Source organism: Lissotriton vulgaris, chromosome 4_1, assembly GCF_964263255.1.
Source record: "Lissotriton vulgaris chromosome 4_1, aLisVul1.2, whole genome shotgun sequence".
NCBI lineage: Eukaryota > Metazoa > Chordata > Amphibia > Caudata > Salamandridae > Lissotriton > Lissotriton vulgaris.
Genome location: NC_141691.1, coordinates 1,763,396,780 through 1,763,423,670, shown reverse-complemented (window position 1 = coordinate 1,763,423,670; position 26,891 = coordinate 1,763,396,780). Strand labels below are relative to the sequence as shown.

General features: G+C 50.4%; 1 protein-coding gene across 18 annotated transcripts in view; it reads left to right on the top strand.

Moving 5' to 3' along the window:
- UBR5 (ubiquitin protein ligase E3 component n-recognin 5) overlaps positions 1–26,891 on the top strand; it is a 2,064,863-nt gene that overhangs the window by 1,963,373 nt on the left and 74,599 nt on the right. For all 18 annotated transcript variants that reach the window (XM_086966085.1, XM_086966077.1, XM_086966080.1 and 15 more), the window contains one exon: positions 11,444–11,557. In XM_086966085.1, the coding sequence (XP_086822211.1) occupies positions 11,444–11,557 (114 nt within the window). The remainder of the gene's footprint in view (positions 1–11,443; positions 11,558–26,891) is intronic.

Genomic DNA, 26,891 nt, shown 5'->3' with positions numbered 1-26,891 from the left:
CCGAGATGCAGCCAGATATTCTATTCGGTGTGGTCTTGATACGACCGACTCGCTAGGCAGAGCGATGTCCACGACGGTGGCGATTCGTCGCCACGCCTGGTTGAGATCCGCCAACTTCTCGGCAGATGTCCAGAACACTTTGATGGACATGCCGTTCGATGGCTGTCATCTGTTTGGTGACAAGGCGGACCACGCGCTGGAACGCTTCAAGGACTCCAGGGTCACGGCAAAGTCCTTGGGTCTCTCGACCCAGCGCCAGCAAATGGGTTCGTTTCGCTCCTTTCGTGGCCACGGAAGGGGCGCCCCCACATGTGCTGCCAGCCACGCACCGCAGCAGTCACTTCAACGCGGTGGCGGCCGTGGAAACCGCCGTGGAGGCGGTCGGGGTCAACGGCGGGGTCAGGCCACATCTTCCCCCGCAGCATCTGCCTCAAAATCCTCCTAGTCCGTGCTTTCAGGCCCACGTGACGCCAGTGGGTGGCAGGGTTCGCCATCACCACGCCCGCTGGCGCACGATCACATCAGACAGGTGGGTGCTGCAAATCGTCCGAAGGGGCTACTCCCTCCCCTTCGAGACCACTCCTCCAGCCATGCCATCGCAGAACCACCGTGTGTCGGGGGACCACTTGCAACTTCTGCAGGAGGAAGTTACGGCCCTCTTGGCCAAGGGGGCCATCGAGCGCGTTCCTGGGCCAGAAGTAGGACGTGGTTGCTATTCCCACTACTTTCTGGTACCCAAGAAGGACAAAGGGGGCCTACGTCCTATCTTGGATCTGAGGAACGTCAACGGCTTCCTCCGGAAGGAGAAGTTCAAGATGTTGACTTTGGCTCAGGTCTTGGCTGCCCTAGACCCGCAAGACTGGATGGTAGCGTTGGACATGCAGGATGCGTATTTTCACATCCCCGTCCTGCCGGCCCACCGGCGTTACCTGCGGTTCACGGTAGGCCAGGAGCACTTTCAGTTTATCGTGCTCCCCTTCGGCCTTACCAGCGCCCCACGGGTGTTCACAAAGGTGTTGGCGGTGGTCGCAGCCCATCTGCGCAGGTTAGAGGTTTCAGTCTTCCCCTACCTAGACGACTGGTTGTTGAAGGCGGGCTCGCCCCAGACAGTCGTCCACCACCTCCAGATGACGGCAGACCTCTTGCACGACCTGGGGTTCTCCATCAATGTGCCGAAATCACACCTGTGTCCTTCTCAAAAGCTCCTTTTCATCGGAGCGGTTCTGGACTCGGCGCAGTTTCGGGTTTATCCTCCGGAACGGCGGATCCGGGATATTCAGGCGTTGATTCCCATCTTTCAGCCGCTATCCCGGGTTTCGGTCAGGTTGACGCTGCGGCTGCTGGGGCTGATGGCTTCCTGCATCCTTCTGGTGCATCACGCCCGGTGGCGGATGCGGGCTCTGCAGTGGGACCTGAAGTTTCAGTGGGCCCAGCATCAGGGCAACTTGTCCGACCACGTCTTGATCTCGGAGGGCACTGCGAGACAACTGCAGTGGTGGCTTACGGACCGCGATTGGGTCAGGGGCAAGTCCCTCTCCCTTCCCCAACCGGAGCACGTTGTCGTGACGGACGCGTCCCTCCAGGGCTGGGGAGGCCACTTGGGAGAGGCGGAGATCAGAGGCATCTGGTCTCCGGCGGAGTCCCGGCTCCATATCAACCTGTTGGAGCTGCGGGCGATTCGTCTAGCACTGAAAGCATTCCTCCCCTTTGTCAACAGGAGTGTAGTGCAGGTGTTCACGGACAACACCACCGCCATGTGGTACTGCAACAAACAAGGCGGGGTGGGGTCGTGGACCCTTTGCCAGGAGGCTCTGCGCCTCTGGCAGTGGCTGGAACGTCAGGGCGTGACTCTGACGGTTCAACACCTGGCAGGTTCTCTGAACGCCAGGGCGGACGAACTCAGCCGTCGGTGCTCGATGGATCACGAATGGCGTCTGAACTCGGACGTGGCGCAAGGCCTCTTTCGGAAATGGGGAGAGCCTTGGTTAGATCTATTCGCCACAGAAGAGAACGCGCAATGTCATCAGTTCTGCGCGTTGGAGTTTCCAAGACGGCACTCGCACGGCGACGCCTTTCGGCGCGAGTGGAGTTGCGGTCTGTTATACGCCTTTCCGCCTATACCACTTCTGCCCAGAGTGCTGAAGAAGATCAGGCGCAACCGGGCCTAAGTTATCCTTGTGGCTCCGGACTGGGCTCGAAGGTACTGGTATCCCGAGCTACTCAGCATGTCAGTCGGTCCCCCGATCCGCCTGCCTCTTCAGGAGGACCTTCTGTCGCAGCAACAGGGGACGGCCCTTCACCCGAACCTGTCCAGTCTCCACCTCCATGCTTGGAGATTGAGCGGCGGCAGTTGAGGCCATTTGACTTGCCTCCTGAAGTCTGTAATGTAATTCTGGCAGCCAGGCGTCCCTCAACGAAATCGGTATACGCCTGTCGGTGGAACAAGTTTGTGGCATGGTGCACAGCAAAGGCTGTGGATCCTCTTTCTGCCCCTCTCTCCGAGGTTCTTCTGTTCCTTCTCTCCCTTGCCCAGCAGGGCTCTGCTCTGGGCACTATCAAGGGCTACCTTTCTGCCCTTTCAGCCTTTCTTAGGCTTCCTGATCAGCCTTCTTTGTTCAAGTCCCCAATTGTAACGAGGTTCTTGAAGGGCATCACACACATGTATCCACCTGTTCCGTTTGTGATGCCTCAGTGGGACTTGAACCTGGTTCTAGCCTTTTTAATGTGTGCTCCCTTTGAGCCCCTTCATTCTTGCCCTCTCCGTCTCCTGACTTTAAAGACGGCTTTCCTGGTTGCCATCACCTCTGCCAGGAGGGTGAGTGAGCTCCAGGCTCTTTCTGTCAAACCTCCTTTCTTGTCCATCCATCCTGACAAGGTGGTTCTGAGGACTAGACCTTCTTTCCTGCCCAAAGTAGTTTCTGCTTTCCATATCGGGCAGTCCATCACCCTCCCTTCCTTCTTCCCGCCTCCGCATCCTTCAAAGGATGAAGAGCGGCTCCATCGTCTGGACCCAAAACGTGCGCTTTCATTTTACATGGATCGCACACGCCAGTTCCGGGTGGATGACCAACTGTTTGTTGGCTACGTGGGTGCGAAGAAGGGACGGGCGGTACATAAACGGACCATCTCACGGTGGGTCGTTCTCTGCATCAAAGCGTGCTACTCTTTGGCTCGGAAGGAGCCTCCTGTTGGGCTGAGGGCCCATTCCACTCGGGCCACGGCGGCTACTACTGCCCTGGGCCGGGGAGTCCCCTTGCAGGACATTTGCCAAGCGGCTACGTGGGCCTCGCTGCACACCTTTGCGAGGCACTACTGCCTGGACAGTCAAGTCCGGAGGGATGGCTTCTTTGGCCGTTCTGTCCTCCAGGACTTTCTGGTGTAGGAATGTATTGGTTCGCAGACCCACCACTGGGGTTGGTATTGCTGGGGTATCTATTCTAAGGTAAGGAATCTAACACTAACGTGTTTCTTTCAGATGAACAAGTTACTTACCTTCGGTAACGATATATCTGTAAGAAACATTAGTTAGTGTTAGATTCCTTACCGAACCCACCCATCCTCCCCGTTCTGCGAACTGATACCTAGGGTTAAGGTCATCCCTTTCAGGGCCCTAGTTTCACATGGCACCAGTGTTGGTTCTCTCATGGCTCTGCGTCTTCTGGCGCGGAAAAGCTGTGTACAAAGAACTGACGTCAGCGCGCGGAGGCGGCGTCTATATACTCCAGCGACGTCATCACGGCGCACGACGCCGACGACAGACGCAGAGCCGCAGGAGACGCCTGCAGACGACGCCTGCCGACGCGCAAGGGTACTGCTACGCAAAAGTTTCCGGATCCAGACTGACGCCTGGGGATATTCTAAGGTAAGGAATCTAACACTAACTAATGTTTCTTACAGATATATTGTTACCGAAGGTAAGTAACTTGTTCACCGTGCCTTTAAGAATCCTTCCAGAGAACCTTGGCATCCAGGATGCACAGCCAAAGGCTAGATAATTTCAGTTCTCTTTTCCGACTCCTGCTAGCAGGACCCTGGAGCATTGCACTCTACCTTGAATGGTATTATTTTCAATAATTAAGCTTTCTAAAGAGTGTTTTACTCGACGTCTTTGGCCTTTTCCTTTCTTTTGTGGGCCGTTAGCCCACATTTTTCTTGTAAAAATGCCATCTTTATTTGACAAGTGCCCTGAATGTGGCAGGAAGAAGGCCAAGTCGGACGCCCACAGAGTTTGTGTTCTCTGTCTACCTACTTCACATGTTCCTGAATCCTGCGCCATCTGTAAATCTTTCTCCAGGAGGACCCTGCGTGACAGGGAGAAGATTAGTTTACAAGGCCTGGAGCAGAGAATACAACAGGCTGCCGGTGGGACATCTGGGCATGGAGAGAGCCAGTCCTCCTCCGAAAAAACCAATGCGACGGCCTCTGGGGGGTGCTCTCCAGTCGTAAGAAGGCTCAAAAACAACGCCGGTTGCGGTCCACATCGAAGGCAACATTGACATCGAGACCAGGTATGACTACGATATGCTCCTGGTCGACTCAGGGCTCTGCGTCGAAGCGACGTCGAAGATCAACGTCGAGGGGGCAAACGTCAAGGCCTCGGCTGAGGTCTATGTTGAGGACATCCCGGTCAACGTCTACTGACCATCGCCGTCAATCTGCGTCTAGAAGACATCGGGGCTCGCCGTCGAGGCGACATCGCCGCTCACCGTCGACGAAAAGATCGACGTCGAGAAAAAGATGGTCGACGAGAAGATGGTCGCCGTCGAGGAGGTATCATCGTAGCACAACGTCGAGACCAGTCTCCCTCTATGGTTAGCCTCTCAACGTCGACAACAAGTTCTAGATCACGATGAAGTCGGCGCTCGCCGTCGAGGGGCACTACATCCAGGGCTCCCTCTGAGTATTCCAGGACCTATTCTTCAACTAGGACACTGGAACCTTCCCCCCCCCCCCCTCCCAATCAGCCCCCCCACCCCCACGGATTTAGTCTTTGATGTGGCGGCAAAGAAGCAGCATGCTACGGCCCCCTCGTCCACAGTCCCTCCGGACAAGGAAAGCTGTAAGCTGGACTCTGGGGGGGGGGGGGGAGGAAAGTCTGCAGCCACATCAATGAAGGTGGCTAGCTCTACTGCCCTGCTGGTCCGTTACGACCGTTCCTTGTGGGAGTCTCTTCACCAGTTCATAGACCTCCTACCTAGGGAAAAACAGTAGGATTTCAAGGAGGTACTCAACGAGACTGATGGTCTCTAATCAGATTTTTAGCGCTGCAGCGGACACCTCTCTCCTTGCAGCCCACGAGTATTGCCATGGCGTTACACTCCTACGGCATTCCTTGTTGCGTCTCACATCTTTAAAACCGGAGGCTCAGCAGCGCATCGCGAACCTTCCATTCTCGGCTACCACCCTGTTTGGTTCCCATGCGGACAAGGAGATGGCAAGCCTGAAGGCTGAGATGGTAACCCTCAAAGCTGTTGGCTTGGAAAAGCCTAAGGAGCAGCGTAGGAATTTCCGCCCTTTCCAAAAGCGTTATTCCTCTCAGCGATTCCAGTGTGGGCAGGGCCGTCAGTCTAGACAGCAACAGTTTCAACGGTTGTTTCAGCCATTTCAGAGATGCCAGTCGAGAGGAAGGTCTAACCAGCAGTTGACACCAGGGAACAAGGCCCCAGCTGGTTCCAAGCCCTGAAGGGTTACTTTCCCTCTTCTGTTGCCCACTTCGATGGGGGGAAGCATTCAAAATTATCTGGTAGAGTGGAAAAGATAACTCAGGACATTTGGGTGCTGAATATTGTTCGCAATGGATACTGTCTGTTTCACCAGCCCTCCTCCATCGATGCCGCCAGTTCGCTTACAACACCGGCTGCGCGAACTTCAAGTGGAGGCCTATACCCTGCTAAGGAAAAGGGCGATAGAACTAGTTCTTCCTACCCAGAGGGGAAAGGGCTACATCAAGATTCTTTCTCGTACTCAGGCAGGACAAGAACAAATTCAGACCCATTCTCGACTTGCGGCAAGCGAGAGAAATTCTGCATGTTATCCCTGCATCAGATCTACCCTCAGCTGCATCAGGGAGACTGGCTTTGCGCAATAGATCTGCACGAGGCATATTTTCATGTGCCCATAGCAAGGAAACATCGCAAGTTCCTACGGTTCCTGGTCGTCACCAATTACTACCAATATGCAGTGCTTCCCTTCGGCCTTAAGTCAGCGCCCAGGACTTTTTCAAAATGCATGGCAGTAGTTGCAGCACACCTCCGGAAGAACAAGGTGTTCATCTATCCATACCTGGATGACTGGCTGATCAAGGCAGCCACTTTTCAGAAAGCACAACTGCATTTCAACAGGACGTCCGTTCTGCTGAATTGCTTGGGTCTACACATCAATCTCTCAAAGTCTGTACCGACTCCTGTCCAGTGTCTGCAGTATCTGGGAGCCTCCATCGATACTCGCAAGGCAAGCATGTGTCCTTTGGAGGAGAACTGCTTATCAATCCTACGGAAGGCCCAGACTCTCATGTCCATACCCTTCCCGACGGTGAGGAAGGTGTCCTCTCTCCTGGGCTCCATGGCCTCGTGCAGCTTTCTCACTCCTCATGGACGCCTCCAAATGCGGCCTCTGCAGGAATGTTTGTAGGATCAGTGGAACCAGAAAGAGGGGAGTTGGGAGGACAGGAATATGTTAACACAGCAAGCCATCCAGTCTCTAGGATGGTGGTGCTCTCCACACAATCTCCTCCGAGGGACTCCTTTCCACAAGGAGATTCCAACGCAGACCATTGTGACAGATGTGTCTCTCTACAACTGGGGTGCGCATTTGGATCACCTACAGATACAGGGCACGTGGTCCGTGAAGGAGTCCACGTATCACATCAACTTCCTGGAACTTCGAGCTGTTCACTTGGCACTGAAAGCCTTCCAGCCTTCCTTTCGCACCAGTTCCCTGCTTGTATAGACAGACAACGCAACAACGATGTTCTGTCTCAACAAGCAGGGGGATCCCACTCTCTCCCACTGTCTTGAGAGGCCCAGATGATCTGCATTGGCTTCTGGCCAGGGACTTGACCATCACAGCGACTCACCTCCCGAGTGTGCAAAATGCTCAGGCAGACGCTCTCATCGGATTTCCTATGCATATAAATGGAAGAGATTTTGCATTTGGTGTGACTCTAAGAATGTAGATCCTACCTCCTGCAACGAGGATGTCATTCTTCCTTATTTGCTGCATTTTGCTCAACCTGGCGTGAATTTTCATTCCATTAAAGTTCACCTAGCAACTTAAACTGCGTATAGGAAATGTCCTTCACAAACTTCCTTTTTCCAAATCCCAGTCATCAAAGACTTTCTGGAAGGTTTGAATAAAGTGTTTCCTCCCATTAGGCGCCCTTCACCTCCGTGGGAGCTTAATATGGTGCTTTCTAGACTGATGCGGAAGCCTTTTGAGCTCATTCATAAGGCTTTTCTCCAGCATCTGTCCTGGAAGGCAGCTTTCCTTGTAGCCATAACATCGGCTCGCAGGGTGAGTGAAATCCAGGCTCTCTGTTGTCAAGAGCCTTACACTGTGTTTCATTCTACAAAGGTAGTCATGAGAACTCACCCTAAATTCCTTTCGAAAGTAGTGTCAGAGTTTCATGTGAATCAAACAATTTCTTTACCCACATTTTTTCAGCATCCTTCCTCTCCTGCTAAGAGATCCCTTCATGCTCTCGATGTTAGAAGGGTGTTGAAGTTCTCCTTCGATAAGACTAAGGAAATTCGTAGATCGTATCAGTTGTTTAACTATGGCTCCGTCAGGACTGGTCTTGCTACCTCCAAACAATCCATCTTCAGGTGGATCGTGTCCTGTATTCAGTTGTGTTATCACAAAGCCAACAAGACTCTAGTTAGTTAGCCTAAGGCTCACTCTACCAGAGGTAAAGCTGCTACAGGGGCTTTACTCTGTAACGTCTCTATTGCAGAAATCTGTAAGGCTGCCAATTGAAAGTCAGTCCATACCTTAACTGAACACTACTGCCTAGACACTGATGCCAGGGCAGATGCTCAGATTGGACAGGCTTCACTGAGGAATCTATTTGCACAATAGTGGGTCTGTTTGTTTCTTCCACTGCTTACGTTTATTGTTTGGGTATAGGCTTGCCATTCTATTCACATGATTATGACTATACACTGAGATCCCCTATGCAGAAGGAGTAGTTTCTTACCTGTAACTCCAGTTCTGTAGTAGGGGTATCTCTGTGATGGTCATAAGCAACCCGCCCTCCTCCCAGGTGGATGAAACAGTTATATCCAGAATTCAGCAGGCCTAGCTTTATACGCCTTCAAAAAGAACTGAAAGTATCTGGCCTTTGGCTGTGCATCATGGGATACCGAGGTTCTCTGGAAGGATTCTTAAAGGCATGGTATCCATTTACAGACACATAGTGGCAGCCTATGGGGCTTGTTTGTCCAACCCTTCATCTCTATCATAAAAAAGGATATTTGCGAAGGGGAGTTTCTCTATGTGTGAAACTCAGTAAAATAGTTAAATGTAACTGTTACTTGGCTATCTTTTTCACTTCAGGAGAAAGTAATGGCCAGCGTAGCCTAGTTGTTTTTAGGCTGCATTATTGTTTTTTTATTATCTCTTAAGTGTCTATGCAGGACTGCAGAAGAGGACAACAGAATATATCTAATGAAGTGCTCTGGGGTCCACGCACATGGGCGGGACTCTTCACATGACTATGACTATCGCAGAGTTATCCCTACTACAGAGCTGGAGTTACAAGTAAGAAACTACTCCTTCCGAGTTGACGATCAACACATTTACCAGACACTACTGTCTGGGCAGCCAAGTCCGGAGGGTCAGGTACTTTGACCATTTGATCCTTCAGGACTTCCTCATGTAATCTTGATTCACAGACCGTTTCCCGGGTTGGTATTGCTGGCGTATCTATTCTAAGGTAAGGAATCTACAACTAGAAGTCTATATCAGATGAACAAGTTACTTACCTTCTATAACGGTGTATCTGGTAGACATATATTCTAGTTGTAGATTCCTTACCGCCCCACCCATCCTCCCCATTCTGCGAACTTCTAGGATTAGGGACTTCCCTAAAGTGCCCTAGTTTTGATGCACCACTGGTTAGTGTCTTTCATGGCTATGAGCTGCTGCTGGGGAAAGTAGTGTTAAGAACGGACATCGGCGTGCCCGTGCGGCGTCTATGTATTGTATTGTAATTGCATTTATATAGCGCTTACTACACCTGACGAGGCGTCGAAGCGCTTTTTCGGCGGTTAGCACGCTACTCCCGGACCCATAGAGGATTAGTGTTTAATTAGTATACTGAAACATGCAAGTACATTTTAAGTGGTGGATAGGTTAGTCAGTGATTTGGAATGATAGCAGAAGGATAGAGGAGGAAAAAGGTTTGTATTTATATAGGGGCTTGTTACCCCTGATGGGGTGTTGATGCACGCTATTCAGGAAGCCCATAAAGGATTAGTGGTGAATTAATATGGTGAAATGTGAAGTAATTTCCGTGGTGGATATTAGTTATTTGGAGTGAGAAGGGTAAGGGAGGGATTAAAGGTGAGGAAAGGTTTACATTCATATAGCATGTATTACCCCTGATGAGTGTTAAACGTGCTTTTCTGGCGAGTAGCACACCACTCCGGAACCCATAAAGGATTAGTGTAGAAAATTAGTATAGTAAAATATGAAGTAATTTGAGTAGTGGATTTGTTATTCAGTTATGTGGTAGAGAAGGGTAGGTGGCGGGATAGAAGAGGGAAAGAGGTTTGTATTTATATAGCGCTTGCTAACCCTGATGGAGTTTTGAAGCACAAGTAGCACACTACATCAGGATTAGTGTTTAATTAGTATGGTGAAACATGAAAGTAATTTTTGGTGGTGGATATGTTAGTCAGTTATTTGGATTGAGAAGGGTTGTGGAGGGGTAGAAAAGAGGGAAGAGTTTAGAAAGGTTTGTTTTAGGGAATCGGTATAGTAAAAGAGGTGTCAGATGATGCAAGGAGGGGTAGAGTAGGAGAGAGTCTAGAAAAGGTTATTTCGGGGATCATAGTAGTGGTATGGGGTTTGGGATAAATGAGAGAGTGGATGCAGAGGATATATTGATGAATGTATAGGATAAGAGATGGGGTAGTGCATTGGAAAGCATAGTAGAAAGAAGTTTGAGATGAGTCAGAAGGTTGGGCTAGAAGATATATTGAGTGAAGTATAGGCTGAGAAATAGGGTAGTGCATTGGAAGTGCTAAATTAGAAGATAGTGATAAATATATAGATCCATAAGTACATTGAAAGTATATAGATACATAAAGGAGGTAAGTATATTGAGCAGCATTTCTGGCCCTGGTGAGTCTCGAACTGGCTCAAACAGGCAACTGCCCTTGTCCTCTCTGCCCTTAACAGGCTCAAACAGGTAACTGCCCTTCTCCTCTCTGCCCTTCGCCTCAACACCCTAACCCTGGCCTTTTATAGCCCTGGTAATCAGGTGACCCCTTCAGCCAATGGGAACCCTAACACTATCCAAACACAACACTAGCCCTAATATCTATGGCATTTGCCATATAATCTATCATCTGCTGCATAATCATCAGACTTTAACAAATTTGTTCCTAGCTCAAATAAATCAAAAGTTACTTAAATGGATAGGACCCATGTGCCGTGCAGTGAAAGGCTCTATGCAAAGGTTGACTGGTCATCTTTCAGTTACATATTACTGTATATGGAGGTCAAACTGGCACTAATGAGGTGAAACCTTTCCCCAACGTTAATACGTCAAAAAAAAACTAGCATAATTATGAAGTAATACAATCATGCAATGTGCTGGACTAGGTTGCATAAAAAGCCTTTTTTGTTGCATGATTTAGTCAACCCTGATGCATAATTTGCTCCTCCACTGCCATATAATTCCATGGCCTTACCTATGGTTGGCCATCACACAGAAACTTCAACGACTAAAGTTCAAGTGATAAGAGCACATACTGAATGTCCCTCAGACTTTCGAATTCCAGGATCCCCATTCTTGAGAGGACAACCAAACCTGCTGCTCCTCATAAAACAGTTGAAAAACAACCCTCCCAATAACCCTTCAATATCTGGGGGCACATAGTTTCTGAAGCTAAATAATGTGTCTTTCTTTCACTATAGGGAATAGTCAATATACTGAAATAGCCAGATTTGAGTATAAAATAAAAACACAAGGACATAACTTTTCTTCAAACATGTTTTACAATGCATTCTTTATCACATTCTGATCGTTGTCATGCTGTGCTGAATATATACATGAAAAATTAAGACTTTGTATGTTTGTTTTTACATCCTGTGTCTGGAGCTGCTTCATCCGTTTGTGATTCTACAAATGTTATTGGTCTTTGGAGAGAATTTATTATAAAAGATCTTAATTTCCAAACAGTTGACTTATGCACTTTTCATTTACTATTTTTCTTAGGTTGAGCTTATCACGAATGGCGTAAATGTGCCAGTCACCCCTCAAAACGTGTACGAGTATGTTCGAAAGTATGCTGAGCATCGAATGTTAGTTGTTGCAGAGCAGCCTCTACATGTAAGTATTAAGCGGTCATTGGCTCGTGCCTTCCACTTTCTGATACAAATGAAATGTGAATTTATGAAGACCTATTTGCTTAATATATTTCACAAATTTTCATCACTCCTGGAATTCATATTATCATTCCATGATAGAATAAGTGTGTGTCTAAAGAATCCATTGAAGTGTCTTTTTTTGTTATATAATTTTAGACCCCGAGATCATCGGAAGCAGGTAAGTACTTTCAGAAATATGATTTTTACAGAAAAACAGTAAAATGCTTTTGACATGAGGCTCTAACGTGGTGATGTTGTCCTAAGGGAGAAACCTACACTGCATACATATACTTGCTAACTTTTCTTAAAAGTGCCTTTTAGGACTTAAGCTGCTTAGGGCCCAAGGAACCACCAGCAGTTCGGTTTTACCTGCCCTGGTGAGTTTGGGTGTAAAGGTGCTGATCCCATTGGTAGCCTCGAGTGCTACCTGTTAGTAATTGCAGGGTAAGTATAAAACTTAGCTTGAAAGTGGGAACTTGGGGACAAGTCCAGCAGAAACCAAAGTGGAATTCAGCTCTTGAGGGTCTCTGGGGCAAAGAGACACTGTTGGTTTACTTGAACTTGGGCTGTGGGGCTCGTGTGCAGAGGGTTTTATCCAGGGAGTCGCTTGCATTGGAGGTTTCACTTTACTTGGTTGCCCTGCAGAGGGAAAAAAACTGAACAGCAGGGCTATTCAATGTAGACTGCTTTGTTCCTGAAATCCATTATCGGCGGGTCAGCTTTGGCGTCTGTGGTGTCCGGGCTCGACAATCTACAAGCCTTGGTTGCAGCAAATGCTCCAGTACCCTGGGTATTGGTACTCTACTGGAGGGTCTATTGTCTTGGAACTCACTGGAGGGACGGGGCTGACCTCCTAGAACCATGGCGTCCTCCTGGCGAGATGCTCATTTGGTGTACCTGATGGGCAGCAAAAGAGAGTACTTTTCAGGGAAGCGCAATCAGTGCTTGCAGATGCAGTGGGTGCCTCCTCTGCCCCAAGGGAGATGTTGCTTAGTCGTTGAAGTGCTGGAAAGTTCTCCGAGACTTTGGGGAGGGTGTTCAACTTCTGCACAGGTCTGTCTTTGTGATTATAGCGGTGCAAGCAGCCAGGCAGGGCATGGTGCTAGTTTTTGTGCAGGACCTCTGTTCTCACATCTTCGGCTCTTCTTTTTTCATCCTGCTCCCAGATAGACAGATCTGCATTCCTGGTGTCCGGGAATCACCTGATACTGACGTAGGGCATGTAAGGTAGTAGCCAATGGGCTACTTACCCCTGGGGTGGCTGCACCCCTATATGACCACTTCCTGTGGAGAGGCGGCATAATTGGTGTGAGAAGGTGGCCTGATCTGCAGTGCTCACTATTCTAGTGAACACTATGTATCAGTCCAGCAACCCTTATTGATGATTGGTTGTAAGTCAACCTTATAGACCAGCTATCCTAGTAGCATGGATACGAGCAGTCTAAGGCTAAAGACTCGAGAGGGCGTGTTAAGCCAGCTGTTTACCACACATATACCCCTTGAATACCCAGTGAAAGGACACCACACAAGTGTTATGAAAATAAACAGTTATTTATTAAGAATCACAACAGCCCTGTACTCTTTATGAGGACAGGGTACTAAGCACAAACCAAAACTCTTACAAAAATACTTAAGTTAGCACAGTATATACAAATGCCCGAGGGGCACGGAAAACCATATACTCTGAAAGTGGAATGCGAAATTACTAGCAGGTAAGTACAGTACTAATAGCCTTTGGAATCGCTAGGACTTGACTATAGAATCGTTAGATTACTTCTAGGAGACCCAGGGGACTCGGGTGCAGAGTGTGCACTCTCACGCGTGATGCGGGACAAAGTCTATGGTAGCTAGAAATTGCAAAGTTAGTGTTCTCGGGCGAACCCGACCTGGTAGGAGGAAAACGAAAGTGGATTCTGACCCTTGGATAGTGAGGCTATGCTGGGGCACCGAAATGCCGAAGTTACCTAGCCCAGGGGCTGCAGCTGCATAGGACTCAAAAGACGTCGGGAATCCTCGTTGACGGACCAGGAGCCTGGAAGAAAGAAGTTGCTGGCAGGCGACCAGTGAAGAAAGTTCGGTGGATCCAAGCCTGGATCGATGGAAGATGACACCTGAAAGCAGAGGGGACCAAGTTCGAGACTACTAGCCAGTAGTCAGGGGGCACCAGGAGGGCACCGGATGGTAGTCACCTCGACTAGGTGAGTGGGTGACGCTGTGCTCGCAGATCTCACGGACCAGGAGGCGTTGTCGGCGACCAGGATGGAGGAGCGAGCTGTCCCACGATGGATGAAGCTGTCGGCGTCGCTGGACCCAGGATTGGGCAACAAAGCCTTGGCAAATTCAAGCCCACGCGGTGGACTCAAAATGGCGTCTGGAGTGGACCAGGAGGGTCCGGGGTGCCTCTCTTGAAGAAGGAAGCAAGGGCCAGTCTGGAGCAACCAGACCAGCAGCAGTGATGTCGTCGGGTGTCGTGAAGAAGGCCACAAGCCAGCCGGCTAGTAGCCACACAGCGCGGTGAGCACGCAAAAGCAGAAGGGCCCCACGCAGATCGTGGAGATGCTGGAGGGCTGATCTTCGGTGCTGGAGTTGCTCAGGGTTGGGGCTTCTCGGACCCCAAAGCACTCACCAGTGGAGCACACGGTGGGCTTGTTGCAAAGAAGTCGTGCAGTCTTGGCGATCGTCGGTCCCTCGAGGTCTCGTCGCACTCACGGTTCTCAGCTTTGCTGTAAAGGTGAGTAGAGGTCAGAGGTGCCAGGGAAGCCGGGTCTCGTCGAGCTGGGTCGTCGGATTCGTGAAGAAGGACTTGCAGCAGACCGCAGTGTTCTTAGGATGGTGCCCGCTTGATGCAGGGTGACTACTCCTTAGCCACAAGGGAGAATCTTGAGGAAGAAATCTTGATGTCCTTTCGCAGAAAGTCGTGTCTTGATTCCAAAGATGATCTAATTTGAACAGGGGGCCCGCTCCCATCTTTATACTAAAAAAGGGGGCTGACCCGGTGACTAGGTCCTGCCTATGGGTGGGACTAGGAGGGGTGTGGTTACACCCCTCTGCCATGCCGGACTTTCCCCAGGCCAGGGGCTGGTGTGCCCCTGGAACTGGTTCTGACCGGCCTATGCGTAGTGAGCACCGGGGTGCCACTCAGCAGTCACCTTCCTGAAAAGCCCTGCCTACCCAGGATACACAAAACCATGTCTGGGACGGTGCTAGCACCGCCCCGGACAGGAAACCCTTTGTCCAAGCCTCCCTCGCTGGAAGGACTCCCAGCAGCAGGAGGTCAGACTCGTGTCTGTGGTGGCAGCATCCATTTTGTGGAGCTGAGGCTTTAGTTAACTTTAACCGGGGTTCACAGTTACATACATGTTGTGTCCCTCTAGAAGGCTGGAATGCTAACCCCGTCGCCAGAATTGGCGAGGGGTTAGTATTCCAATTCGTATGACACCTTACTCGACATGTTTTGATAAAGCAATACCAAAGATAGCATTTAACCGCGAGGATTATAATGCACTTAAGAGTATATGGTATGCGATATCATGGAACAGCTATTAGGACTTGGTTCCGCAAGCTGCAGACAGGCTCAGCTCATGCCAGAGCACCATCTCACACGATTCCAAGCACTCTGCCTTAAGGATTGTCAAGGCCTGCCATAGGAGTGACTGATAGGAATCTGTGTGTCCATTTTAGGGTTAGATATAGGTATACTATATCTACAGCAAAGGGTGATTACACGACTTTGCCCCAGCTGTCATGCAGCCAGTTGTGTCAAATTTAGGAGGCCAGCCAGGGGTGGCATAATACATGCTTCAGCCCCTGGTAGGCCCTGGGTACACCTATGCCCTGAGTTACAGGGTCTGATAAGGTGGCCCAGTACCAATTGGAAATGTACCTAGGGTACATGGAATCCATTTTAAAGAGAGAGCAGTAGGCCTGGGGTCCTGATTGGCAGGGCCCCAGGTCGACTATGTCAAAAAGCAGCTAAAACACAGGGCAAAAAGTTGGGGGCAACCATAGTCAGGATGTACCTTCCTACAATTGGGACCCTTTCTTGGCTGTCCACTTCAGGAGCCCATCTTAGGGGTGTGCCTAGCCTGAAAGTAGAACTCCCCTACTTTTGAAGCTGGATTCAATATGCTGTACATTATTCCGTGGTCTAGTGGTTGGGTCCGGAATCGTAGTCTTTTCTTTGTTTTTTTTTTTTGTTTGTTGTTTTTTTTTCGTAGCCCAGGTGGGCATAGACGTCCCACCTTTTGGTGTCCTTCCGTGACATCGGCACGCTTCCTGCGGAAGCTCCCACCCTTGGGCGCCATCTTCAGATTTTTTTTTCTGCCGTTGGGTCTGGATCGTTCTTGAGAGGCTCCAGAGTTTTGGACGGGAAAAGACACAGAAGAGTCGAATTTTGCAGGAAAAGACTGAGAAGACGACGAGGAACAACATTAGGAAGCCGGGACGACGAAAAGGAAAACTTCGACGTCCAACGGAGAATGCGCATACAGGGGGCCCCCTGAGTGCGAGAAATGGACAACACCCCTTTCAAATTCTGCCGTAACTGCCACCACAAGTACGCGCAGAAGGACCAGCACCCGGTTTGGAACCTCTGCTTACCGGTCGACCACAAGAAAAGGACTGCAACGCTTGCTCTGCCTTCACACCGAAGAATCTCCACGTCAGAGAGCGACAGAGAAGGGCCAACTACACCATGCAGGGGAAGGGCCAACCACCGACCTGAGACTCTCAACCGATGAAGACATCGTCGCCGGAGAAGACGACGGCTACACAGTCGTAGAGACCGATAAGAAAACTTCTAAAGAGGTAGGAGAGTCGTCGACCCCAAAAGCCCCGACAGACCAGCGAAGGTCTGAATCAGACTCTCAAAAAACTGAGTCGAAGTCCTTGAAGGGAGCACTGGCGCCAAAAAATGTGTCGGCCGTAGCTACATCCAAGGACAGAGAGCCCAGCGGATCCTTTGAGAAGGACTCCCGGGTGGCGAAGACCGGCAAAAAGCCACGGTCGTCGAAGCACGTCCCCAAAAAGGAACTTTTGACCTCAAAAGAGAAGGCCTTAAAGGCCGCCTCGACGTCGACAAAGGAAACGAGGTCCGTTTCGCCGTCTGCGCCGAAATACAAAGAGACCAGCAGAACAGTCCGACGCCGAACAGGCCGCCGAACTGGAAAGGAAGAAAAGACGGCTTGAGGCCGAAATGGATAGCATCCTACAAAGAAAGAAGGAGTTCGGCGAACGACTCAAACAGTACACGATTCCGTTGAAAAGCACCGACTGTTATCGTCTAAGTAGAAGAAGAGGAGGAGGATTTCGAGGCCGCAGAAAAGCCCCGAAACTCTACAACATCAAGAGGATGAAGACTTCTACTATGATGAGGAGGGTGCCGACGACCAGGACGCAGGACCTGGAATGGCAGGACCTTGACACCGAAAGTCCAGAAGAGGGAGTAGACACGTCCCCTTCGAGGCCTTTGCTGCCAGATGACAATGGGGTGTACAATATGGTGATCAAGAACGGCGTTTGGAGTCAAACTTGACGAAGAGAAACAAAAGTCTGACTTCCTATTGGAGACCCTACTCCCCACGCAGACCAGGAGCCAGTATCTCCCAATGCTTGAAAGTGTCATGGCTCAGGGGAAGGAGGCGTTCAAGGAACCGGCAACATGCAGGTCCGTTACGCCGAGGACGGAGAAGAAATACAAACACTCCACAAAAGATCCCCTGTACATCAGAGGGACAGTCCTGGCGGACTCCATTATCACTGTGACCGCAAGGAAGAGGGCAAATGTGCTGAAGATATCAGGGCCACCTCCAGACAAGGAAAACAGGAGGATGGACCTGACTGGGAGAAAGATAGAAAGGAATGCAGCAATGCATTGGTGCATGGCGAACTCAAACGCCCTACTGAATAGGAGAGTCAATCTACCCTTGAGCACCGAAATGCTCTTGTTGCATAGGTGTGAAAGTGTGTCGGGTTTCCGCGTTGAAGTCAATGGAGCCTTGGAGAAAGATGCTGCAGGCGACCAGGAGGAAGATGTCCGGAGTGATCCAAGGGCGGATCGAAGATGATGGAGACCTGAAAGCGGAGGGGACAGTGTTCAAAGTCACTAGCCAGTGACCGGAGTGGAACCAGGAAGGAACCAGATGATGTTGTCGCGATCAGGTTAAGAGGTGACGCTGGGCTCTGCAGCCACGTGAACCAGGAGGCGTCTTCGACCAGGATGGAGGCACGAGCTGTCCCACGCAGGACAAACCAGTTGCTGGCACTCCAGCCCCAGTGTGAAACCGGACAAAGGATAGGGGGTGTAACCACCCCCCTTCCTGGTCCCACCCATGGGAGGGACCTAGTCACAGTACAGCCCCCTTTAGGAGAATAAAGGTAGGAGCTGGTCCCATTCCAAATAAGATTAATCCTGATTTGAAACTACAAAGAAAAAACTCTGGACTTAGATGTTCTGCTCCACAGAAGACTGAAGAAATCTCCCTTGTGGCCAAGGAGTGACCACCCTGCACAAGCAGGCACCATCAAGCGTCCTAGTGGTTCACTTTGTCGTCCTTCCTGCCGGAACCAGACTTCAGAGCCCAACGAGATCCGGACTTCCAGTCCTCTCCGACCTCTACTTACATCTGCAGCACAGCTGAGATCAGTGGGTGCGACGAGACACGTGGGACCAGCCATCTTGGAGAAACTGCACTTCGCTTCCAGCACGACTTCAGAGGCATCCCCGAGAAAGTGCTTTGGGGATTGAGAAGCCCCAGCCCCGAGCAGCTCCTGCACAGAAGATCAGCCCTCCAGCATCCATGAGATCTGCGTGGGGCCCTTTTGCTTGATTGCTGCTCGACGCGATGTCTGGTCACTTGCCGGCTGGCTAGCGGCCTCCTAGACGACGATCCACGAAATCTACACCGCTGATCTATTTTCTCCAGACTGGCCCTTGCTTCCCTGCAAAGGAGAAGCACCCCGGACCCTCCTGGTCCGCACCAGACGCCTTTTCCACTCACCGCGTGGGTTGCCTTTGCCAAGGCCTGTTTACTCCGTATCCGGATACGACACTGCCGACAGCGAGAGCCTGCGTGGCACAGCTCATGCCTCCATCCTGGTCGTCGAAGACACCTCCTGGTCCACGTAGCGGCAGAGGTAAGCGTCCACTCTTCACCTGATCGCGACGACAGCATCTGGTTCCACTCCGGTCACTGGCTAGTGACTTTGAACATTGTCCCCTCTGCTTTCAGGTCTCCATCTTCCTCGATCCACCCTTGGATCACTCGGGACATCTTCCTCCTGGTCGCTTGCAGCATCTTTCTTCAAGGCTCCATAGACTTCGACGCGGAAACTCGACACACTTTCACACCTAAGGTAACAAGAGCATTTCGGTGCTCAAGGGTAGATTGACTCTCCTAGTGTCCAGGTATCCTGTTGTTTTAGTCCTAACCAGTCAGAACTGTCTTTTATTTACCTTTTCGTAATTTGTAGTTGTGAGAAGTTGGCCTGATATTCAGTGTTCACTATTCTAGTGCTCACTATGTATCAGTCCAAACAACCCTTATGGTGATTGGTTGTAAGTCAACCGATAGACCAGCTATCCTAGTAGCATGGACAAGAGCAGTCTTCGGGCTAAACTCTAGAGGGCGTGTTAAGCCAGCTGTTATACCATCACATATACCCCTTGAACACCAAGTGAAAGGACACCACACAAGTGTTGTGATCTAAATAAATACACTGTTTATTTTCATAACAGCCCTGTACTCTTAGAGGACAGGATACTAAGCACACAACAAAACTCTTACGAAAATACTTCAAGTTGCATAATTTACACAAATGCCCGAGGGGCACGAAAAACCATATACTATGGAAGTGGAATGCGAAATTACTAGCAGGTAAGTACTGGACTAATAGGCTTTGGAATCGCTAGGACTACGTTACTGAACCTTCAGATTACTAGTAGGAGGCCTAGGGGACTCGGGTGCAGAGTGTGCACTCTCACGCGGGATGCGGGACAAAGTCTATGGAGGCTAGTAAAAGCAAAGTTAGTGTTCTCGGGCGAACCCGATAAGGTAGGTTGAAAACAAAAGTGGATCTGGACCCTTGGATAGTGAGGCTATGCTGGGGCACCGAAATGCCGAAGTTACCTAGCCCAGGGGCTGCGGCTGCATAGGTCTGAAAAGACGTCGGAAACCTTCGTTGACGAACCAGGAGCCTGAAAGGAGTTGCTGGCAGGCGACCAGTGAAGATTGTTCGATGGATCCAAGCCTGGATCGAAGATGGAAGACACCTGTAAGCAGAGGGGACCAAGTCCTGAATCACTAGCCAGTGATCAGATGGGCACCAGGATGGCACCGGATGGAGTCACCTCGACCAGGTGAGTGGGCGACGCTGGGCTCTGCAGTCTCACGGACCAGGAGGCGTCGTCGGCGACCAGGGTGGAGGTGCGAGCTGTCCCACGATGGTTGATGCTGTCGAGGTCGCTGGACCCGGGATTGGGGCAACAAGTCTTGGCAAATTCAAGCCCACGCGGTGGACCTAAAATGGCGTCTGGAGTGGACCAGGAGGGTCCGGGGTGCTCCTCTTTTGGAAGGGAGCAAGGGCCAGTCTGGAGCAACCAGACTAGCAGTGGTGATGTCGTCGGTCGTCGTCGGCAAGGCCACAAGCCAGCGGGCTAGTAGCCAGACAACGCGGTGAGCAGCCAAAAAGCAGAAGGGCCCCACGCAGATCTCGTGGATGCTGGGGGGCTGGTCTTCTGTGCTGGAGCTGCTCAGGGTCGGGGCTTCTCGGACCCCAAAGCACTCACCAGAGGATCCCTCGGCGGTCGTGCTGGATAGAAGTCATGCAGTTCTGATGATGGCCGGTCCCTCGAGGTCTCGTCGCACCTACGGTTCTCAGCTTAGCTGTAGAGGTAGGTAGAGGTCAGAGGTGCCAGGGAAGCCGGGTCTCGTCGAGCTGGTCAGTCGGATTCCGGAGGAAGGACGTACAGCAAACCGCAGTGTTCTTAGATGGTGCCTGCGGATGCAGGGTGACTACTCCTTAGCCACAATGGAGAAATCTTGAGAAGAAGTCGAGAGTTCCTTTCGTAGAAAGTAGTTTCTTGATTCAAAGATGATCTAATTTGGAAGGGTCCCCGCTCCTGCCTTTATCCTAAAGAAAGGGGTGGGTACGCGACTAGGTCCTGCTCTAGGGGTGGGACCAGGAAGGGGGGTGGTTACACCCCTCTCCCATGTTGGACTTTCCCCAGCTCAGGGGCTGGTGTGCCCCTGGAACTGGTTCTAGCCGGCAGATGCTTAGTGAGCACCGGGGTGCCACTTGCAGTCACCTTCCTGTAAAGCCCTGCCTACCCAGGATACACAAAACCCTGTCTGGGATGGTGCTAGCACCGCCCCTGACAGGAAACCCTTTGTCCAAGCTCCCCTCGCTGGAAGGACTCCCAGCTGCAGGGGGTCAGACTTGTGTCTGTGGTGGCAGCATCCATTTTGTGATGCTGAGGCTCGAGTTAACTTTAACCGGGGTTCACAGTTACATACATGTCGTGTCCCTCTAGAAGGGTGGAATGCTAACCCCATCGCCAGAATTGGCAAGGGGTTAGTATTCCAATTCGTATGGCACCTTACTCGACATGTTTTGATAAAGCGATACCAAAGATAGCATTTAACCGCGAGGATTATAATGCTGTTAAGAGTATATGGTATGCGTTATCATGGAACAGCTATTAGGACTTGGTTCCGCAAGCTGCAAACGGGCTCAGCTCATGCCAGAGCACCATCTCACACGATTCCAAGCACTATGCCTTCAGGATTGTCAAGGCCTGCCATAGGAGTGACTGATAGGAATCTGTGTGTCTATTTTTAGGGTTAGATATAGGTATACTATATCTAAAGCAAAGGGTGATTACACCACCTTGCCCCAGCTGTCGTGCAGCCAGTTGTGTCAGATTTAGATGGCCAGCCAGTGGTGGCATAATACATGCTGCAGCCCCTGGTAAGCCCTGGGTACACCTATGCCCTGAGTTACAGGGTCTGATAAGGTGGCCCAGTACCAATTGGTAAATGCACCTAAGGTACACGTAGTAATTTAGTGAGAGAACAGCTAGGCTGTGGGTCTGATTAGTAGGCCCACAGCCAGAGAAAGTCGTAAACCCGTGAAACAAAAGCAAAAAATCTGGGTGATCATAGGATTGCAGACCCTACTCTCCTACATAACCCCCCCCCCCCCCCCCCCAAACTTTGGGACAATAAACTAACCTTGACCAGGTGAGTCTTCTTGCTCTAAGTGGAAATACCTGGAGAGCCCATCTGCATTGCCATGATCAGTGCCAGGTCTATGCTCCACTGTAAAATCCATCCCCTGTAGGGAAATGGACCACCTAAGCAGTTTGGGATTTTCACCCTTCATCTGATTTAGCCACAAGAGGGGCTTATGGTCGGTCTGAATCTTGAAATGAGTGCCAAACAAGTATGGCCTCAGTTTCTTCAGGGCCCAAACCACAGCAAAGGCCTCCCTCTCAAAAGCTGACCAATTTTTCTCTCTGGGGGTCAGCCTTCTGCTTATAAAAGCAATGGGCTGGTCATTACCATCAAAATTCAGTTGAGATAGAACAGCTCCCACACCCAACTCAGAAGCATCTGTTTGGACAATGAATGGTTTTGAGTAGTCTGGACTCTTGAGGATAGGTGCTGTGCACATGGCCCGCTTTAGGTCATAGAATGCTTTTTGACAGCTTGCTGTCCACTGAACTTTCTTTGGCATTTTCTTACTTGTCAGTTCATTAAGTGGTGTCACAATTGATCCATAATTCCTTACAAACGTTCTGTAATAACCAGTCAGGCCCAAGAAAGCTCGAACCTGAGTCTGGGTGGTTGGAGGAGCCCAATCCCTGATGGATTGTATCTTGCTCTCCAGTGGCTGAACCTGGCCTTCACCTACAAGGTGGCCCAGGTATACAACCTGTGTTTGCCCTATCTGGCACTTTGTGGCCTTGATAGTGAGGCCTGCCTTCTGCAGAGCCTCTAACACTTTCCTCGGGTGGACCAGGTGATCCTCCCAGGTGGAGCTAAAGACAGCTATATCATCAAGATATGCTGCACAGAAGTCATCCAGCCCAGTGAGAACTTGATTCACCAGCCTTTGGAAGGTGGCAGGGGCATTTTTCAGACCAAAGAGCATTACCACAAATTGATAATGCTGTCTTGGGCTTAGTATCCTCAGCTAACCTGATTTGCCAATACCCAGCTGTCAGGTCAAATGTACTTAAGTAGTTGGCAGAAGCTAATCTATCTATAAGCTCATCTGCCCTTGGTATTGGGTGGGCATCAGTCTTAGTGACTGCATTGAGACCTCTGTAGTCTACGCAAAACCTAATCTCTTTCTTACCACCCTGGGTGTGAGGCTTTGGCACTAGAACTACTGGACTAGCCCAAGGGCTATCTGAGGGTTCAATGACTCCCAGCTCCAACATTTTCTGCACCTCTGTTTTGATGCAGTCTCTAACATGATCAGGCTGCCTGTAGATTTTACTCTTGACTGGCAGGCTGTCACCAGTGTCAACCTCATGGGTACACCAATTGGTTTGACTGGGTGTCAGAGAGAACATATGTCTGAAGGATTGAAGAACCTGTTTACAATCCTTCTGTTGATGGTCAGAGAGGCTGCCACAAAAGACAACACCATCTACTGATCCATCATCAGGATTCTGAGTGAGCAGGTCTGGTAGAGGGTCACTCTCTTCCTCCTGTCCCTCATCTGTGGCCATGAGCAAACTCATGTCCTTCCTGTCAACATATGCTTTGAGCCTGTTCACATGAAGCACCCTGTGGGGGCTTCTGGGAGTTCCAAGGTCCACCAGGTAGGTGACCTCTCCCTTTTGCTCAAGGATTGTGTGTGGCCCAGACCATTTGTCTTTGAGTGCTGCTGGGGCCACTGGCTCTAATACCCACACCTTCTGTCCAGGCTGATACACAGTCAGGACAGCCTTTTGGTCATGCCAAGCTTTTTGGAGTTCTTGGCTAGCCTCAAGGTTTTTGGGTGCCTTTTCCATGTACTCAGCCATCCTGGAGCGGAGACCAAGTACATAGTCCACTATGTTAGTTGCAGGCTTTTTGAGAGGTCTCTCCCATCCTTCCTTCACCAAACACAGAGGTCCTCTTACAGGATGTCCATACACAAGTTCAAAAGGGCTGTAGCCAACCCCCTTCTGTGGGACTTCTCTATAAGCAAATAAAAGGCAGGGTATCAGGACATCCCATCTACGCCTGAGCTTTTCAGGTAGTCCATGAATCATCCCTTTTAGGGTCCTGTTGAACCTTTCAACAAGCCCATTGCATTGTGGATGATAGGGTGTGGTGAACTTGTAGTTGACACCACATTCCTTCCACATAGCAGTTAAGTAGCTTGACAAGAAGTTTGCACCTCTGTCAGAGACAACCTCCTTAGGGAAGCCCACTCTGGAGAACACTCCAACTAGGGCTCTTGCCACAACAGGTGCTGTAGTGGTCCTAAGGGGAATAGCTTCAGGATACCTGGTGGCATGGTCCACCACCACCAGTATAAACTTGTGCCCTGATGCTGTCTGGGGTTCCATTGGACCAGCAATGTCAATCCCCACTCTTTCAAAGGGCACCCCACCACAGGCATTGGTATAAGGGGGGCCTTTGTTGTGCCACCTGACTTACCACTGGCTTGGCAAGTGACACAGGAGCGACAAAACTCCTTGGTATCCTCATTCATGTGAGGCCAGTGAAAGTGTGAGACACGTCTGTCCCAAGTCTTGTTCTGGCCTAAGTGACCTGCAAGGGGAATCTCAAGGGCCAAGGTGAGAAGGAAACCTCTCAGAGACAAGGGGATGACCAGCCTCCTGGTTGCACCAGGCTTGGGGTCTCTTGACTCAGAGTATAGGAGTCCATCTTCCCAGTATACCTTGTGGGCACCTGTGGCGTTCCCTGCAGCCTCAGCAGCAGCCTGCTGTCTGAGGGGTTCAAGAGAAGGGAAGGCTAACTGTTCCTTCCCCAGGTCTGCTCTGGAGGGTCCCCCTGAGCCCAGAAATTCAACTTGATCAAGTTCAAATTCTTTAGGCTCCTCAGTTCCTGTAGGTCAGCCTCCTCTGAGACTTGATCCTCAACCTGGGGCAAGGGGGAAGGCAATGCCTTAACCCTCCTGCTCTTCTTCTTGGAAGGTGTCTGGTCCATTGTTCCAGGATCCAGCACCTGTTCAGTGGGGCATCTTCTGGCCTGTGACCTAGTCACAGCAAGCACATGTGCTGGCAAGCCTAACATCTCCATGTGAGTCCTCTGCTCCACTTCTGCCCATTGTGATGACTCCAAATCATTGCCCAACAAACAATCCACTGGGAGGTCTGAACTAACTACAACCTTCTTTTGGCCATTTACCCCTCCCCAGGAGAAAGCAACAATCGCCATACTATGACTGGTAGTGACGTTGCTGGCATTGGTCACCAGGAAATCTGTACCTGGCATGATCTGTCCAGGGTCCACAAAGTTAGGTGTCACCATGGTGACACTGGCACAAGTGTCCCTATAGGCCTGAGCCATTTTGCCATTTATCAAAGGTGTCTGCCTGTATTTGCCCAAAGTATTGGGACTGACATCAGGGGATATATCCATATCCCCTGTACAGACAAGGACAGCCTGAGTGAGTGTGCCAACTAAGTTGTCATACCCCTCAGAACCCAAGGTTAACCCAACTAATCCCTTGGGAGGTGCACTGCCACTGCTGACTGTACTAGGGGGTGCAGTTGCCTTAGGGGCTGCAGTGGCAGGAGTTTGCCCTCCTTTCTTGGTGCACTCACTAAACCAGTGAGTTTTACTTTTACAGTATTGGCACCACCTTTTTGACTGGCCTTCTTGAGTCTTCTTCTTCTGGGAAGCCTGACCCCCACCCTCTTTGTTTTGTTGGGGACCTGTTGAAGACTTCTGGTCATTTTGTTCACCTTTTGTATCTTTACCCTTCTGGTCTGCTTTCTTCTGACCACCCTGGTTCTGGCCCTGGTTCTGCTTAACCCTTGTTCTGACCCATCTGTCTGCCTTCTTTCCCAATTCTTGGGGAGAGGTCAGATCTGAGTCAACAAGGTGCTGATGCAACAACTGGTTCTGACAATTGTTTAAAATCTGTTCCCTCATGATCAGATTGTACAATCGTGTATAATCCGTAACCTTACTGCCCAGCAACCAGCCCTCCAAAGCCTTAGTGGCACAATCTACAAAGTCAGACCAATCCTGAGACTGAGTTTTCTGGGTATCCCTGAACAGCAACCTGTACTGCTCAGTGGTTAGGCCAAACCCATCTATCAGTGTATTCTTCAGGACTTGGTAATTGTTAGCATCCTCAGCTCTAGTAGTGAGGAGCTTATCTCTACCTTTACCTTCAAAGGAGAGCCACAAGACAGCTGCCCACTGACTCTGGGGGATTCACTGGACAGTGCAGGCCCTCTCCAAAGCAGTTATCCATTTGTGGATATCATCCCCGTGTTTAAAGGGGGGCACTATCTTACTCAGGTGTCTAGTGTCTAAACTCCTGCCTTTTTCTCTTGGGAGAATGCTGCCACCAGTGAGATCTAACCCACTTAACTTTTGCTCTCTAGCAAAGGCAAGCCTCTCTTTGGCCAGGGCAAGTTCTTCCCTTTCAATCCTCAGATTGGCTTCCCTCATTTTAGCTTCATGCTCCCTTCTCTTAGGGGATGACATCCCTCTATGAGAGGAGGTCTGAGAGCCATTGGTTAGAATGGATCTATTAGAGCCTCTTGATAGAGACCGAACTCGTCCATTCCCAATGTTAAGTCTCCCTGAGAGTGGCCCTGGGGGTCCCCCAAATCCATTCTCATGCCTACTTAAGTTGGTCCTAGTGAGTCTACTGATTTCTACCTGACCTGTTTCTGCCTCATCCCCTGATAACTCATCTTCCTCCTCCCCCTCAGCATCATCTGCTGCCTGGAGGTGGCGGTCAGGGTCACCATCGGTTCCCTCTAGGGGAGGCATGTTCCCATCTGGATGAGAAGGATCTGTGTTAGCAGCCCTCCTAGCATCATAAGTCTCTAAGAGACCAATCAGAAAAGGAATGGTAGGGTTTGAACCCTGTTTTAGCTTCCTGGATGTACAGATTTGTCTCATATCCTGGAAGCTAAGAGCAGCATATCTGGAAGGGACCTGTGAAGGGTCCACAACCACAAGAGGGGTCTCTGAAGACTCTCCGTGGTTAGACATGCTTCTAGTGTGGTGTAAGTGATGCACCTACCTACACTATTTGTTTGCCTACTGATACCTTGCTAAGACTTGTAGTCAAGGTGTGCTAAGCCTTGT